Genomic DNA, 16,567 nt, shown 5'->3' with positions numbered 1-16,567 from the left:
AAAAACAAAGCTATCTACAATGTTTTAAAATCAGCTCCTATGAACAGAAGCAAAGTTCACAATGCTTGTGTGATGTCGCTGTACAGTGATACAATATTAGCTTGATATGATCTCTGTATCTCTTTGTATTTTCTGATGTTTTAAAATATTAAAGATCTGTGTGATTATTTGGATAAAATCATGTCTTTGAACACATACAGTTGAAATTAGAAACTTTTTACTTCTGTTGGTACTATACCTATTTTAAATTAAGACACTGCTGCTAGATGTTAGCAATAAGAAGACACATCAGTTTTAAAATCTTATTTATATGTATGTGAAATACATAAATTAGTATCTAACGGGGAATATTACAATTGAATTCTGTAAACCTTTATATTTTACTGATATGCGCTTTAAAAATTCCATATCCTTTCTTTTTTATATATGTGTATTCTAACAATGACATAAGTACAGGATCTTTTCTGTTACCAATAAACTTACAAATGTAGCAGCATTGTAGGCCCCATGTAAAGTAGCAACTTTCAATGCGATCTTTTGCAGTTATTAATTAAAAATAAAGGCTAGAAGTCTGGAGGATATTTTTTACCCCACTCAAATGTTGTTAAAGTAGGCTGGATGCTGGAGATAACTATTTTATTCTGTTCCTGGCATATAGAAAGTATTGCTACAAACTCCCTTTGTTTTGTTGGGTTTTTTACTTATTAAAGAATAAAACTTAATTGTTTTGTGTTTTTCCTGCTTTTGTGCAAAAAATCAAATAATTTTATATTCAAAAGCATAGGCTTTATTTGAACTTGTATTTTTTTTAACTGATTTTTTGGTGCCTGTGAAATACCCGCAGGCAGGCTATAGATCAGGGATGGGCAAAATACGGCATTTGGGCCAGATCCAGCCCACAAGGCCATTCTATCCGGCCCACAGGGCCCCTAAAAAGTTTAGAAAATAAATATCTATCTGTCCTTGGTTCCTGTCAAAAATGACAGGAACCAAGGTCAGTTGGACCCAGGGGAAGCCCGGCGGGCTCTCACAACAGCAGGACCTGCCCGGCCCCCCCCCCCCCAACCGGAAGCCCTAGTGGGGGCTTCTGGCCTGGGACCACGTGGCTTCACTGTGCTGGAACCTTAGATAAGGGGGAAGGGCAGGGGAGGACCCCAGGCAGGGAAGGAACCTGGAGACAAGTGGCCCGGGGAAAAGCTGAGTGCAGGGGGGGTGGGGTGGAAAAGCGGCCCCTCGCCTACCCCGTGGCTGGTGCCCCATGCTGCAGCTGTTTGTAGCGTGCCTGGAGCTGCCTATGCCCACTCTGGGCAGCCCCGTGCTGGCTGCAGCGGCTACAGCAGGGAGTGCTGGCTACAGGGCAGGTGAGGGGCCACTTCCCTCCCCCTGCCCCTTGCTCCTAGCTTTTCCCTGGGCTCCTTTTTTGCTCCTTCCCAGCGTGGAGGAAAGCGGCCCCTCACCTGCCCTGTGGCCAGCACTGGTCTAGAGCAGGCACAGGCAGCCCCACATGGGCTGCAAGTGGCTGCAGCACAAGGCACGGGGCTGGCAAGGGGCTTCTTTTCTCGCCCCTGCGCTCAGCACCACCTTGTAACCCAGCTCCACTGCCAGCCTGGGCCCCGTGCTGGCTCTGGGCTCTCCCGTTGGGGCTGCATGTGGAGACAGCAGCTGCAGCCCCCCTGCTTGCCACCCCAGGCAGTGTTTGCCACTGCTGCCTGTGGGCTGCCCCACGTGTGAGCTCTGGGTGGGCGGCAGCAGCCAACACTACCTGGCACAGTAAGCGGTGGCGGGGGGCGGCTGCAGCTGCTGCTGCTGCTGCTACTGCTGCTGCTGCACGCAGCCCCAACAGGCAAGCCCGGAGCTGGTGCAAGGCCCAGGCTGGCAGCAGGGCTGGGTTAAAAGCTGGTGCTGAGTGTGGGAAAAAGTGGTCCCTTACTTGCCCTGCACTGTAGCCACTTGCAGCCCACATGGGGATGCCTGTGCCTGCTCCAGGCAGCCCTGTGTGGGCTGCAAGCGCCTGCAGCAGGGAGCGCTGGCCACGGGGTGGGCAAGGGGCTGCTTTTCCCTGTGCCCAGCACCAGCTTCTTCCCTACTGGTGAGCAGGGGTTTGGCGCTGTGCGCTGCCCCCTGCCTGAACCACAGGGCTGGGGGAGCACTGGGAGTGAGTGGGCAGGGAGCCAGCAGGAGCACAGAGCCTGCACATGTGTCCCAGGGCCAGTGCCAGTGGGGCCCAGAGCAGGGTGGCAGGAGTGCGGGGTCCCAGCCAGGAGGGGCTCTATGGAGCCAGGCCAGCTCCCCACTCTCCCTGCTGGTGCAGCCCAGCCTGGCTCCATAGACCCTTGCTAGCCTGTGCCCTGCTTTGAGCCCCACCGGTGCTTGCCCTGGGACATTGGTCCCAAGATGGTGGCCGGGGGACGGGGCACCTGTCAAGGGGTGGGGCTATCCATGCAGCCCTTGACAGCCTGCCAAAACTGGGTAAGTGGCCCTCCGCCTGAAATAATTTCCCACCCCTGCTATAGATGGGTACCTTAGGCAAATCGCAACTTTACTGAATGGAAATTTTGTTATTGTCTTCATGGAATCAGGATTTTGTTCTATGTATATTTCCCTGGAAAGTGTTTTTTTTTTTTTTTTTTTTTTCTATATTATCTACTTCACGTGAAACAGCTTTGCTATTCCAGTCCTGAGCCTTTGCTGAATAGAGGACTGCCAAACTTGTGTCAAAGTATATTTTGGTTTGTTAGTTAGACAAATGACCTCTAGAAACTGAGACCAGTTGTCCAAGGAACTGAAGTATAAGAGTTATGTTTTAAAGTATTGTTAATACACATCTCATGGTATTTTGATAAAGCTAGTATACAACTCCACTGAATTGAAGAATCGGTCCACAGATACATTGGACAAGACTTCTAGTGTTGAATATACAGTATTTCCAATAAACGTATAGTTTTCTCAGTCTTGTGAATCATGCCTGTTTTTCAGAAGGTAAATAAAGGTAGGGCGAATATTACAAGAACATGTTCATGTTCAGGTTTGTGCATAAAATAAAGATATTGAGACTAAACTTGACCTTATGTGAGGCTTCTTTACTGGTTGATGTGTCTGAAACTTTATCCTCCCCACCCTTATCATTAGTAGACTCAGAGCAGGTAAGCTCTCTCTTGGCATGTCACAGTTCAGCACGTGTTCTGGTTTTACTGAAAATGTGTAATAGCATTTTGTTCAGATGCAGCTCAGAAATGTATCATTACTTGGTATTTTTGAGCATTACACGGGGCATGTGTATTCTGAGCTTGGATTTTTAGTTATTATCTTAACTGAAGCTACCATGAAGGGAAAACATGTGACCTTTATACAGGTACCCAGTGGTTTAAAGGGGTACTTTAAAAAAAAGAAGTATTAGTTTAAAGTCCTAGAAGCATAGATGTTGAACTAAAGTTTCAGATAAAGCAAGATACTTTTTGCACTAAGATCCCTTGAATCAGACATTGAAAAGCTGAAATTATTACAATATGGTGTAGAGATAGGAAGAGACAATTCAGTCTGTTATCTCTAAAGAATAATGTAGGATCAAGAGAACCAGCCCAATAATAGTACATACCATCTCAAACTGAAGCAACAATTCTGATTTAGGGGCACATATATACCTTCCTGCTGACTGGTTTGTGAACACCAATAGGGCCTGTCTCTTACCTTCTGAATTTTTAGACTTCTGACAGATACTCATTTTGAGGTGTGATGAGATCTAATCCACAATCCCAACAGTTGCTCCTCCTGCCATGCCACGTGTGCATGCCAGGGTGCACAATTTTGGGATCGGGGATTAATTAGATCCCTATCCCACCTTACTTTCCTCCCTCTCCCTCAAGGAAGTTGATATCTGGGTGCCAACAATTAGTTGATTATCACTTAAGGGCAGAACTGGGATCTGAAACTGACCCCAGTCTGGTGTCTGGCCCCAACCAGCAATCGGTATCAGGCTTGCTAGATCCCTTTTCTGCCTCTGGGTGTCATGTGAGGGTCTGTGTCTGGGGGCTGGTTCTGTCTCCAGTCTGAATGGGTTGGGGACAGTGTGTACCAGACCATGGGGATGCTGCATCCTGGATCCTGACACTCAACTGAGTGTTGAGATTTGTTATGGACCAGCCCCAACCAGCCATGTGTTCACTTTAAGGTGTGGTACTAATGAACTACGAAGTTGTTGCACATTATATGTGGAATAACTTTGTGGCTTGTTTACTGTACTGTCATGCCTTAAATTGACTTGATTGTGTGGCCAGGTTACTATTTCAAGTACAGTTAACCTGTTACTTGTGTATTAAATATAACATGTCAGGGACCTTAATATATTCAGATGTTAAATACCTATAATCTATGGTCCCATAAAGAAACAACAGATCTATGAAGACCTCTGCTTCTTTCAAAGGAAAAGTAGTAATCTGCCAAGATTGGAGGTAAAAGAGAGGGGTTCTTTGACATTGCCATCAAGCATTGTCAATGTGTAGAGGGTGCATTTGGGTGCATGTGTACCCCCTGACATTGGCCGTGCACCCCCTGGAAATGCCAGCCGTGAAACTGGAACTGCTGGTGGAAGTGCACATCTGGTTTCACTGCTGGTGATTTCGGGCTCGGTGATCGGCTGCTGAGGGGGTGCCCCTCCCCCCGGCTTGTTGGCGATCAGCCACTGGGAGACACCCCCCAGTCAGTGATCTGGTCCCCCCCCCCCCAACTCAGGAGGCACCAGTCACCCATGTCATCAGGGTTCTGACTGTCTGCAGAACATCATATCAGACAAACCTATACAGAAGATACCAAGTTTTTGTAGAAAATAAAGCAAGGCAGGGCTTAAATAAGCTGATGAACCAGTGGTGACAGGAAAAAGGAATATTCGAAACCTATAATTCAAAAGAATGGCCAAATCTCTGCTTGCAGTTGAACAGAATATTGGGCGCTAGGTATTACTTTGAGAAAAAAAATTGGACATTAGGGCATTCCCTTCTAGAAACTGAGAAGTGAAGTAAGCATAGCATCGCTCTGAGACCTACAACTCCCAACAGATTCTCCTTAACCACCTGCTAAGTGAAGAGCAAAGGGCACTGCTCCCCTATCCTCTGCATGCCAGGATTGGGTCCTGGGGACCCAGTGCCATCCTGCCCAAGCCCCCCACATACTGGGATCACGTTCTAGGGGCCTGGCTCTTCTTCCTGGGTGCCAGGATTGGGTTCTGGGGCCCAGTGCTCTTCTCATCCATCCATTCACGCTGGGATCAGGCTCCAGATCCAGTGTGCAGAGCCTGGGGCTCCCCATGGGTCCATAAGTTTGACAGCAGGGAAGTGGTGGCGCCGCTCCCCTGCTGCCAAATTTCTGGGCCTGTGAGGAGCCCTGCAGGCTGCATGACATGTAGTGGGCTAGAACTGGCCTGTGAGCCGGTGGTTGAGTACCCTTGCTCTACAGTGACTTGGATGCCCTTCCCATCCTCACCTCTACAATATGGTGTCTTTCTTATCATCCAGGAGGGATGACATTAACGGCACACCTACTAGTACTTTCTGATGTTGGAACCTTTGTAAAATAGGTTGTAATATTTTCATTTGTCAGCTGCTAATCTGACACATGTAAATGAAGGCTAAATTACAGTAATTTATCCTTGGTAAATTATCTGCAAATGTAACAGGTTGTAAATTATTGAGATCTAGCTTGCACTTACTGTGGGATATAAAGCTTATGAGTATCTATGGTTGGAAATAGATTTCTTTAGTCTTGTTCATAAAAAGTCCATATCATACACTGGACAAGAATCTCTTTGTGAACTTGTTAGGGAATAATGTGTAGCACATACATACTGAGGGAGGTATACCTGATTAAAAAAAACGAGGTAATATGACTAAGCCAAAGAGGAGAAATTTGAACTCATAATCCAGGATCCTGGTTTTCTCTGTTTAAAAATTGCAGATTCTCTGATTAAAACCCCCAAAATCTGCGATGAAATGAAATGCCACTAATATGTATATTTCTCAGTTGAACACAATGTTTTATTGATAGTACAGGGGTAGGTATAGTACCTGTGGTATTTGATTTGAGGGTTTTTATTATGGAAAATTGGAGCTCCCCCTGCCCCCTTCATTCACCAGGATGCAGGTCCAGGATTCTCACTCCCTACCCACAGCCCCCCATTGCTTTGGTGCCCCTCACGCCCCACCCACAGCACCTTCCCTGCAGCCCTGCTGGAGGGGGCCCTCAGCTGCCAGGGCTCTGGGGCCAGGCACCTGTGTCCACAGCCTCCTGCCCCCCTGCAGCAGCACCTGAACTCCAGCTGCCACCCATGGGAAGCAGCTGCTTCAGTGGAGCACGGAGCCTTGCTCCCCCTCTCTCACATGGCTGGAGAAGAGCCCATGGTGGGGGGCGGGATGGGGGGAGTGAATGCAGGCTGCCCACTGCAGGCTCAGGCTCCCTACCTTTCTTCCTTCCCTCAAGGTTTCTGCAGCCCAGCGGGTGGAACCTGGTGCAGCAGGGCAGAGCAGGGCTGGAGCAGGAAAGCTCACTTCTGCTGCTGGGAGCTCTGCTCATCCTGCCCACCTGGCAGCAGCAAGGGGCACAGCTCTGCGCTGCTGACCTTGCTGCTGCTGGGCAGGCAAGAGGTGCTTTGCCAGGGTGAAGTGGGGCTCATGGTGGCAACAAGCTTCTGTGCCCAGCTCTGCTCTACCCTGCAGTGCTGGGTCCTGCCCTTTGGGCCCTGGAGGCCCTGGGGGGAAGGGCAGCAGGGCGGGGAGCCCAAACCCACAGTGGGTGGCCTGTGCTCCTGCACACGGACTTGGGGGGCATGTGCTCCTATGCTCCCCCCCCCCCAGGAGTGCACGCAGTGGCAGGAAACCACCCTACTTCCCTCTGCCCCCCTTCCTCCGACCCTGGATGAGCTGCCTACAGCTTTTACCTGTTCTCTGCCAGAGCCCTGTGGCTGGTCATTGCCCCAGGCCCCAAGGCCTATGTATGTACTGCCCAGGCTGGGCAGCACCTCCAGCCCTAGTCCACCCCAAGTCCCTCCCTGCCTCATTATGGGGCTTCAATTCCCTCCACACTACCAGACTTACCTGCTCATGCATGCACATGGCACCCCCTGTCACCACCCTTCTGCTCCCTAACAAGCTGCAGAGAGCTGTTTGTAAAAGTAGAAAATCCATGCGTTTTTTCCATTTAAAATGAAAAATCTGCGTTTTTCTTAGTTAAAAGGGAAAACCTGTGTTTTTTACGGTGGAAACAAAAAACCCAGATCCCTGCTCATAATAGGGAGCTCTTAAAAGGATGCAAGAAGGACCTGTTATGAGCCCATTTTACCAAGATATGGAAGCAGAAATCTGAAAAGTAGACAGTCCAAATACATCTAAAGAATTAAGAGACAAATATTAGTGAAATTGTTAAGTATTTAAACGTGCTGAAGCTACCAAGATCTAAAATGAGTTTTTAGACACCTCCCTCCTTTTTCCTTTCAAATTAGAATACAGGCATACCTCGGAGATATTGCGGGTTTGGTTCCAGACCACCGCAATAAAGCGAATATCGCAATAAAATGAGTCACACAAATTTTTTGGTTTCCCAGTGCATATAAAAGTTATGTTTACACTATACTGTAGTCTATTAAGTGTGCAATAGCATTATGTCTAAAAAAACAATGTACATACCTTAATTAAAAAATACTTTATTGCTAAAAAATGCGAAGTGAGCAAATGCTGTTGGAAAAATGTCGCCGATAGACTTGCTCGATGCAGGGTTGCCACAAACCTTCAATTTGTAAAAAAACGCAATATCTGCGAAGCGCAATAAAGCGAAGCGCAATAAAACGAGGTATGCCTGTATCTGAAATGGCTAAAAACTTCAGTTTTGTAAGGCTTTAATAATCCTATCATCACTACCCCAATACCAGACAATTTGACTGTTTCTTTTTAAAAGAATACTATGGGAATAAGGCATTCCTTGAAGTGTAGGGGGTCAATGAAAAGGGACAAATGGTTGCAAAGGGGCCTGTAAGATGAACTGTGTTTAAAAGTGGGTTGTACCCAAGTTTTCAATGATGCATTGGTTCTGCTTCCTAGAGTATGAAGCAGGTACTGGGATCAGAGAAAGTAAAGCGATTTTTCTACCTGCATGGCATTCCTTTCAAATAGGCAGCTTTAAGGTGGCATTGTAACGCAGTTGTACTCAAACTGAGATGTTGACAACTGCTGACACTAATCTCTCAAATCTGAGCAAAAAAAAAATGAATGGAAAGAAAAAGGTTATTCCCTTAGTTTAATATCATGTCATTTTATGAAGAAGATTGCATCAGCTCCTTTAGAGGATAAGTTCAGTACTATTCCCTGTTTCTTTTGGTATAAACTCAAGATCTGAGCTAAGAATAAACTACGTATAGTAAAAAGGTTTGACTGCTATTAGATTTTAATGGTCTTTTCCAAATACTAACTTTTTTTGGTTTTGTCTGGTGAACAATTTCTTGTTAATGTTTTTGATAATTAAAGTTTTTTTTAATGCCTGTATTGTTCTTGGTGTATTGTGACATGAGACCAGCTGAAGGTGATACTTTGATTGTCCTTGAGCCTGTTGAGACTAAGCATCAAAAGCATTTAACTTGGATAAAAAGGATATTTGTTGGGGTGAAAACCTTGTGGTCTCTAGCTTAGTGGCTACAACAGTGGGTTCTGGAGCACCCTAGGGTACTGTGAAATTCCTTTAATGTTGTGCAGCACCGTAAGTACTCAGTGCATGATTCACAAGATAAACCCAGACATTTTAAATAGGAATCTGTAGTATCAAAACCATTCTGACCTGTTGAGATCTTCCTGAGGTCTTTGCAACAGAAGAATTGTTCTGTTACTTTTCATAGTCAAAAAATGAGTGAAGCCTAAAAGCTGGCACTTCCTTAGCAGTGCTTTGTGTCTAATGTGGTTGAGAACCACTGGATTAAAGTGTTTTGCCAAGGAAGGGGTGGGGGATGCACACTGGGATCCTGTGCCCTTCTCACCTTGGAGGGATTTAAACATACATTTTCCAATTCCTGGAAGGATTCCCTAACCACCACACTGTAGAATAAGCTGGGCGAGGATATCCCCTATTTATTTGGGGGAAGGTGGGTCACTGGAATTCAAGAAACAAGTGGCCAGAAGGAGGCTAAGCAAGAGGGAGTCTGCCTCTAGCTTCATGGTTATGGTGCTTCCCTGGGAAGGAGGAATCCTGGATTACTGGTCCTTGCTGTTAAACCTGTTTATACATTTCACTTTAGATGATCATTGGTTAAAACCTAGGAAAAATATAAGAACAGAGACCAGAGCCTCTGGACTTTCTGTATCATCCTTAGGATATATTTACAATTCCCAGTTCTCTGTATGGAGAATTGGTGCCTAAGCCTGAATTGCTTTTTGGAGACACCTAACTTTTCCTGATGACAACTTGGGAATTCCAAGTGTTCACACATAGTTGAATTGAATTACATTCCTACTCAGGGCTCCTAAGTTTTCGGTATTGAAATGTGTAGCAATTTGAATCAATTTTAATGTGATCCTTAAACCCAGATTCAGAGATAACCAAACAAATTACCAAGTCTTCCTTGAACACTATAGAATTAGAAAAGATGGAAATGTTTGGAAGCTTGGGAACGATGTACAGTACATTGTTCTAAACAGTCAAACCTGTTTAATAGTTTAGAATTTATCCCTGTTATCAGACAGTGTTGTAATTTATGTGTTTGAAAAGAAGGTTAAGGACAGGCTGGTAGCAAATGTCACCTGAGGCAATTATTTTCTAAACCAGAAGTTTAAATTTGAAAGCAATTTTATATAATGACAATTTGCAAGTGTGGATATTCTTAGATTATATCTGACACAGACGTTTCCCAAAGTTTATAAAACAGACTTGATTTAATACAATATGGGATGCAAATTATACATATTTTGAAAAACTGAAATTGGTGCAATTAGTTATTTTTCAGAAATTAGAAAAAACAGTATTAAATATGAACACTTTTAGAGAGATACATTTCTAGAGTCTGGACACTTTGAAAATAATTTTAACATGCCTTATAAACAGCTAAGTTCATAAATACAAATATAGATCATTGCCAATCTTTTTTTTGTCGCTTAATTCCCTATTTGGAATCCTTTGTTGAAAGAGAGGAATATTTAGGCTTTGCATCATGTATTATTTATCATGCAGTGCAGTTCTTGAATGTAACAGTGAATGTTCTAAATAGTTGGAAATAAAGAAGAATGCTCTTTCTTTCCATTCCTCAATTAGCTGTTTAGCTTTAACTTGTTCAGGAGGAGAAAACATACAAAGTACATAGTGTGACTATGCGAGTAAGTGTTCTTTAAGTGCACACTCTATTCCATAATAGTTCTTTGACTACTCTGAAAAGTGTACATTTCTGCCATCCTTTTGCTGGTATGGAAGTTTTCATGCACAGTTCCAATATTGAAAAGAGACTTGTTGCTCATCAACCGATTGTTTTCATCAAAATTGGATAGTGTCATAAGACAGAAACTTCTGAAATGCTGTTTTTTTTGAGAATCACCTAATCACTATTGTAAACTTGCCACCATCTCATTGAGTTTATAAATTCCTTTTTCCCTGTTTTGGGTGGTCATTAAGTTTGGCAACTTGAAGCTGTAAAGTGTAGTCATAAGAACTATGCTTTATGCTGGGGGTCAGAGTTGTTCTTCTCAGACTCTTATCTAGTTACATCTCTCATTTAGTTGTGTGTAGCCTTATGCACAATTTTTTTTTATCTGGGTGTGTACAGAGTACAGAATTTTACCCTTGGGGTGTGTCAGATAGAGTCTGTGATCTGAATACGCAAACTTTCACAAATTATTTATGGCGATAAAATTGTAGGGAGATCATTCTCATCATTTTATGGTTTCACCTACTTGATTGAGTCGAAGGAGTGAAGAAATTGTCTGAGAGGAGGTCTTTTGATCAGCCAATTTTTAGTTTGGAAAATTCAGTCCCATTATCTCTTTCTATTTGACAGTTTTTGATTGGCTGTAGGAAAAGATCTGTTCTATTATGAATGAAATATGATTTTTTTTAAATGTCCACTGACAGTTATTCAGTTAACTTTGTAAATAGGATACACACAAACTGTGTGAATTGCCATTTCCACAAGATCTGATGAAAAGGAAAAAAATAAATATTCAGTTGCTCTCCTGGAAAAATTATATAAATAACTTCCAGATTTGGAAATACTTGTAAATTGTAGTTGTTTTTGCATTTCATGTCAAAATTAGCTTGCATAATTTGTTTTAGTCCTCTGTACTTCTCTTTTATAATCTATATCTGCAAGCTGCACATGTTTTGGATTTAGAGAACAGTTTTTATTTACTTGTAAATAGATAAATGAGAGTAAAGGGACCCCTGTTTAAGAAGCAATTTTCTATACAAGAGGGATAAAATAATTATATATTTGTCTATATTCTTTTGTTACACATAGGTCCATTGCAAAAGAGCTTGCAGACTGGCTTATCAGCAACAATGTGGTTGAGCATATATTTGGACCAAATTTACACATTGAGGTTTGTGTACAATAATTGTCATTTTACTGTATGCATGAGGAAGTAAGTGTTTGTTCTGCTAAGGCTCTTCTAAATATATTTTTACTTTGCAGATCATCAAACAGTGCCAAGTGATTCTGAATTTTCTTGCAGCTGAAGGGCGGCTTAGTACTCAGCACATAGACTGCATTTGGGCAGCAGCACAGGTATATATGTATATAGGTATATTTACAAGAAGGAACTGAAATGCCAGTTGATATGGACTTAAATTCATGTTTTCTTGTTTGCTTCATTACACTTGTTATTGAATTGGTATGATGCCTCTTGTTTTCTCTGTTTCTCTTTTTATTTGTGAAATGTAAAGCGTGCATTTTGTTTGTTATATAGCGATAACAATGAGTGACTGGTGCCTCCTGAATCTGAGGAGACACCCACAGAAGCTGCTGACGGTGGCGGCCCTGTCAGGGGGAGCACCAGCCCTACCTTACAACATCACTGTCGGTCGTCGGGGGGGCACATGCACCCCCGTGTGCCCCTACCTGTCACCTATGGATATAACTTATTTGTAATTTTAGATGTATTTTAAATGTGAAAAGGATTATAATTTAGGGCTATAATGGTTTCTGTCTTCAAGAATTCTCCTCCTGTTTTCTCTGACTTTGTTTCTTAAGAAGACAAAAGAGAAGATACGCTAAAACCTATGCATGTATATATTTTTATACCATACTACTTTCTATAAAGTTGGTACTTTTTACTTTTGGTGGTATTACTTAGTATAACATGGTTCCTGAACATGGTTAGATTGTCTGAAGAAGGTAGCTACCCCTGTGCTTAAATTTTGAGCACATCAAATGTTTCCATGCAATGCCTCCACTGAAAATTCCCCCAGATTACTGCACAAAATGTTATTTTAAATAAGTTTATCTGTATTTGTTTAATTAAAATATATTTATATATCATATTGTTCCAATTAAAGTCAACCTTTTTCCCCTCTAGAAGAACTGTAACAATTGGATTTGACTTGCTTGTAGGGTTGATGTGTAATTGGTATACCAATGATCTTGACTCTTTTTGTACTTGCAGCATTTTCGTGCATGCAGTAAAATGACCAAAGGAGAATTTATTTTCTGAGCAGTTTTTATTTTAGTATTTTCAGTGCATTTAGCTCACTGGATCCTTTCCTTGATTATTTGATTTGCCCATGGAGTTTGGTAATGGTAGTAGCATTTCAAGGGTTTTATTTATAGCTAAGGACTTGTATTTGGGGAGAAGGCTGTTTTTCCTAAAATTGAACCTGCAAATGTGGAGTTACTTCTGTTGAGGGTTAACCTATAATCAGAATAATATGGTAGCTTTAAATTACTCAATTTGTTTTCTTTATATTTGATATAGGGTAGACTTTGGCAGATTGTGCTAAATGAGTGTGGAGGTATTTTCTAACCAATGCCATCCTTTTATGATCTTCTACTTTACTTCTCCCATATTCCTTTCTCATACACCAGCTTGGTGTTTTTTCCATGAATAGACATTTGGGCAATGCTGTCCAGTTCCAGTGGTACTATCCAAGAACTGATTTCAGTTCTGTTCCATCCCTGCTGCTTCTGCAGGGTCAGTGGATACTCTGTAATCAATTTATGCAGCTCTACAGAGGCAGTAAGGAAGACAAAAAGCCATTTGACATTTAAAAATGTGTCTTATCATAACACTTCCAAAATATTAAAAATACTCTCAAGATAAGAAATGATGATTCTTGTTGCTGCTTCTCCATAAAATCAAATGGTCTGGCCCATTAATAGTATCAAAAACCTGGGAGTGAAGGGGCATAAAGGTAGAGAATTTGGGGATTTATACACATAATCAACAGTCAATTAAATTGGAGTTCAAAAGGTAAAATATTTTTATATTGATTATAGAGGTTGTCTCATTGTAAATGTGACTTTCTATTTAATTAATATTAAAGTATTTTATTGTATTAAAACATTTATTTATGATAATAAAACAATGCAGTATGATGTTAGTAATATATGTAATTATTTTATTAATATGAACATTTTTATTTTATAAACATTAAAGTTGTGAGAAGATATAGGACACTATTTAAAGTCAAAGGAGGCTTCTCTTGTTTGATCTTGAGCGCTATTTCTTCAGTGCCATGGGAAAGGCCACTTAAAAGGAAAACACTATTAATTGCTGTGGAGGCTATATCCATATATACCATTTATGTTGAAGGCATCATAATTTGGATGAATTGTGTTTTGTAGATAGTGGCTTTAATTTGTAACATCTTTATTTGCACTCACCAGTGCTAACATGAAATACTAGTCAAATTTTAAGAGACAAAAATGACTGAATTAACAATTCAATTAAAAAAAATCAGTTCCAAACATACATCACCCAAAACCTCTTTTAAGTTTAAAACTGTAAATGAGCGCTGTGGTTTTTACATGTAATATCTTTAGATTTCAAGTGCTTGGAAGTAAGACTGTTGGGTTAAATCAGAATTGGTAGCTTTTCTGATATTTGATATTGCTGAGAACTGTTTTTGTATAATGAAGTTTCTAGAGTGTTGTATGATTTTTTAATTTTTTTTTTTTTAACCTGGCCAGGTTTATGAATGTTTCACTTCTTTGTTTTATTTTTGTAGTTGAAGCATTGTAGTCGTTATATACATGATCTTTTTCCTTCATTGATCAAGAACTTGGACCCTGTCCCACTTAGACATCTTCTTAATCTAGTCTCAACTCTTCATCCAAGTGCTCATACTGAACAGGTAAAAACAAAGAAACCTGAAGTACAGCTGTACATTTTGTAACTCTTGTGGAATATAAATTGCATTTAAAGAAAAAAGAAAGGCAGGATATTAGCATATTAGTCACGTAATATTTGTTTCTCTTGGACCACTGGAATATTTAATAATGTATTGAATAGGAAAATATAATTTAAATTCTTTTGTTGTTTTAAAGTAAGCCTTTATGGCTTTTAAATTTAGATAATACTCTTTTGGAAAATTTATACATAGCGATTCTTAAGCTTCTTTATTTTTCATGTAGAACATTTTTCTGTTTTGTTAAAAATGGATTCACTTGTATTCTTGTGATATTTACTTTGATGCACCGTAATATTGGAATACAAAGGAATCAACAAGTATGTATTTTGCATAGACAACCTACTGCTTTTTCAGAGAACTATAATTTGATTTTGTTTATAGACCTTATATTTGGCATCAATGCTTATTAAAGCACTTTGGAATAATGCACTAGCAGCAAAGGCCCAGCTTTCAAAACAGAGTTCATTTGCATCTTTACTCAGTACTAATCTACCCATGGGAAATAAAAAAGGTGAGTATATATTTTACGTTGTCATATGTGTGTATTTTTCCAACATAAGTCATAGATGAGTTTTTGATTTGTATCAGTCTTAGTAATATTAACCTATGAGCTTCATTTTTAGTAGACTATGCATGAAATTATTTTAAAATGTGGTTTGTGTATCTTGGAGCATATTTTAAAAATAAAGTCAAAAGGTGAAGATTAAAGAGAGAATTCCTGTTCCCACCTATTTTCCACAAGGAAGTTTTGAAACTTTATGAACATCCTTGAAAAGCTTTCCATTCAGTAAACAATACTACTAATACATCCACATTGTATGTATTTTTCTCGTCCTTTTTTCACACTTCTCCATGAATTATCAGCTGACTACTCTTCTGTTGAATGTTTGTATCTATAGTACATTGTTTGTTTTTCAAAAAGTTAATCTAATTTTCACCGTTTTGTTTTTTTTTTGATGATACATATTACTACTCTTTTCTTAGGCTTTTCTTTTTAGGTACCTACAATCACTACTGAATGTGGGGTGGCCCTATGTTGTTTTAGGTTTCCCTTCCTTTGCCACTGTTGATTTATGTAATTATGAAGAAGTGATATGCTGACCCAAAACAGCTCAGTCACTTAGAATGTTTCCCTCCTGTTTTTTTTCCTTTCCCTTCAGAGGAAGAAGAGCTCAGGAGAGCAGCCCCATCGCCTTGTAAGTTAAGTCCTAGAAATACACTGCACCCTCACTTGTAATCTTTAATATCAAGATGGCCATTAAAGCAGTAGGTTTTTGTGTAGCAGAAATGAGTTTGTGCAAACTGTGAAGTGTTACTTTTGAGATGTGAGTTACCAGAAGAAAATTATATTTTGTAAAAGGGCTGACAGATTATCTCAGTTGCATTCCATACGTTAGACATTTCAGCTACTGAAACATGATTTGCAGCAAAGTGCTGATTTGATTGTTCAAAAATAATTTTATAAGGAGTTTCATTCCTTGTTGAACTATTAGCAGGTGTTAAGTTCAAGATGACAAGGCAGCTTTATCTAAAACTGTTACTTTGTTATTTACACTAATTTGAATATAACTGAGAATGTGCTTTTCAAATAGGGTCACCTGCCGCTAGCCCTCAAAGTAGTGACAACAGTGATACCCATCAGAGTGGGGGTAGTGACATTGAGATGGAAGAACAGCTTATTAACAGAACAAAACATGTTCAACAACGACTTTCAGATACAGAGGTACAGTTACAAATCTTACATTATGGGTAGGGGTGCACATATAAAGATTTTTTGGGCTGATGCCATTGGCTGACCAGCCATATCAGCTGATACCGATCCGATTGACGATATGCAGCCTGGCAGCTTGGAGAGCAATATCTGGCTGGTAAGTCTGTTGTGGGGTAGAGGTGGGGGGGGGAAGAGTGTATGTGAGGGGCCAGATTGAGTGCCCCGTGGTGAGAGAGGAAGTGGGGCAGGGGCAATGGCAGATGCTACGCAGCCGGGGCAGGGCACAGGACAGTCACAGCTTGTCCAAGGAGTCGGGTGTGGCTCTTGCTGTTGCACACACCCCTGGGGGAGGCGGGGGGGGGCATGTGTCCCCCGGATCTGTGTGTGTGGAGTGAGGGCTGGCTGCTGCTGCGTACTCAGGGCTGAAGTCTGTGCCGGCCTTTTCTCAGCACGGGGGCTAGGCCCAGGCTGTGCTCGGATGAGGTGGTGTGGGAAGTG

The 16,567-nt window shown here is 41.4% G+C and overlaps 1 protein-coding gene across 3 annotated transcripts in view; it reads left to right on the top strand.

Annotated features, from left to right (window-relative positions):
• USP34 (ubiquitin specific peptidase 34) overlaps positions 1-16,567 on the top strand; it is a 242,410-nt gene that overhangs the window by 73,930 nt on the left and 151,913 nt on the right. For 2 of the 3 annotated variants that reach the window (XM_090050232.1, XM_090050214.1), the window contains exons 9-14: positions 11,471-11,552; positions 11,645-11,737; positions 14,176-14,301; positions 14,740-14,869; positions 15,519-15,554; positions 15,951-16,081. In XM_090050232.1, the coding sequence (XP_089906358.1) occupies positions 11,471-11,552; positions 11,645-11,737; positions 14,176-14,301; positions 14,740-14,869; positions 15,519-15,554; positions 15,951-16,081 (598 nt within the window). The remainder of the gene's footprint in view (positions 1-11,470; positions 11,553-11,644; positions 11,738-14,175; positions 14,302-14,739; positions 14,870-15,518; positions 15,555-15,950; positions 16,082-16,567) is intronic. The other variant, XM_090050223.1, reaches the window with a different exon arrangement.

This window comes from Crocodylus siamensis, chromosome 1 (genome assembly GCF_052110815.1).
Source record: "Crocodylus siamensis isolate JL-2025a chromosome 1, ASM5211081v1, whole genome shotgun sequence".
In the NCBI taxonomy this organism is placed as follows: Eukaryota; Metazoa; Chordata; order Crocodylia; family Crocodylidae; genus Crocodylus; species Crocodylus siamensis.
The sequence above is the reverse complement of the archived record's forward strand: the minus strand, read 5'-3'. Positions and strand labels throughout refer to the sequence as shown.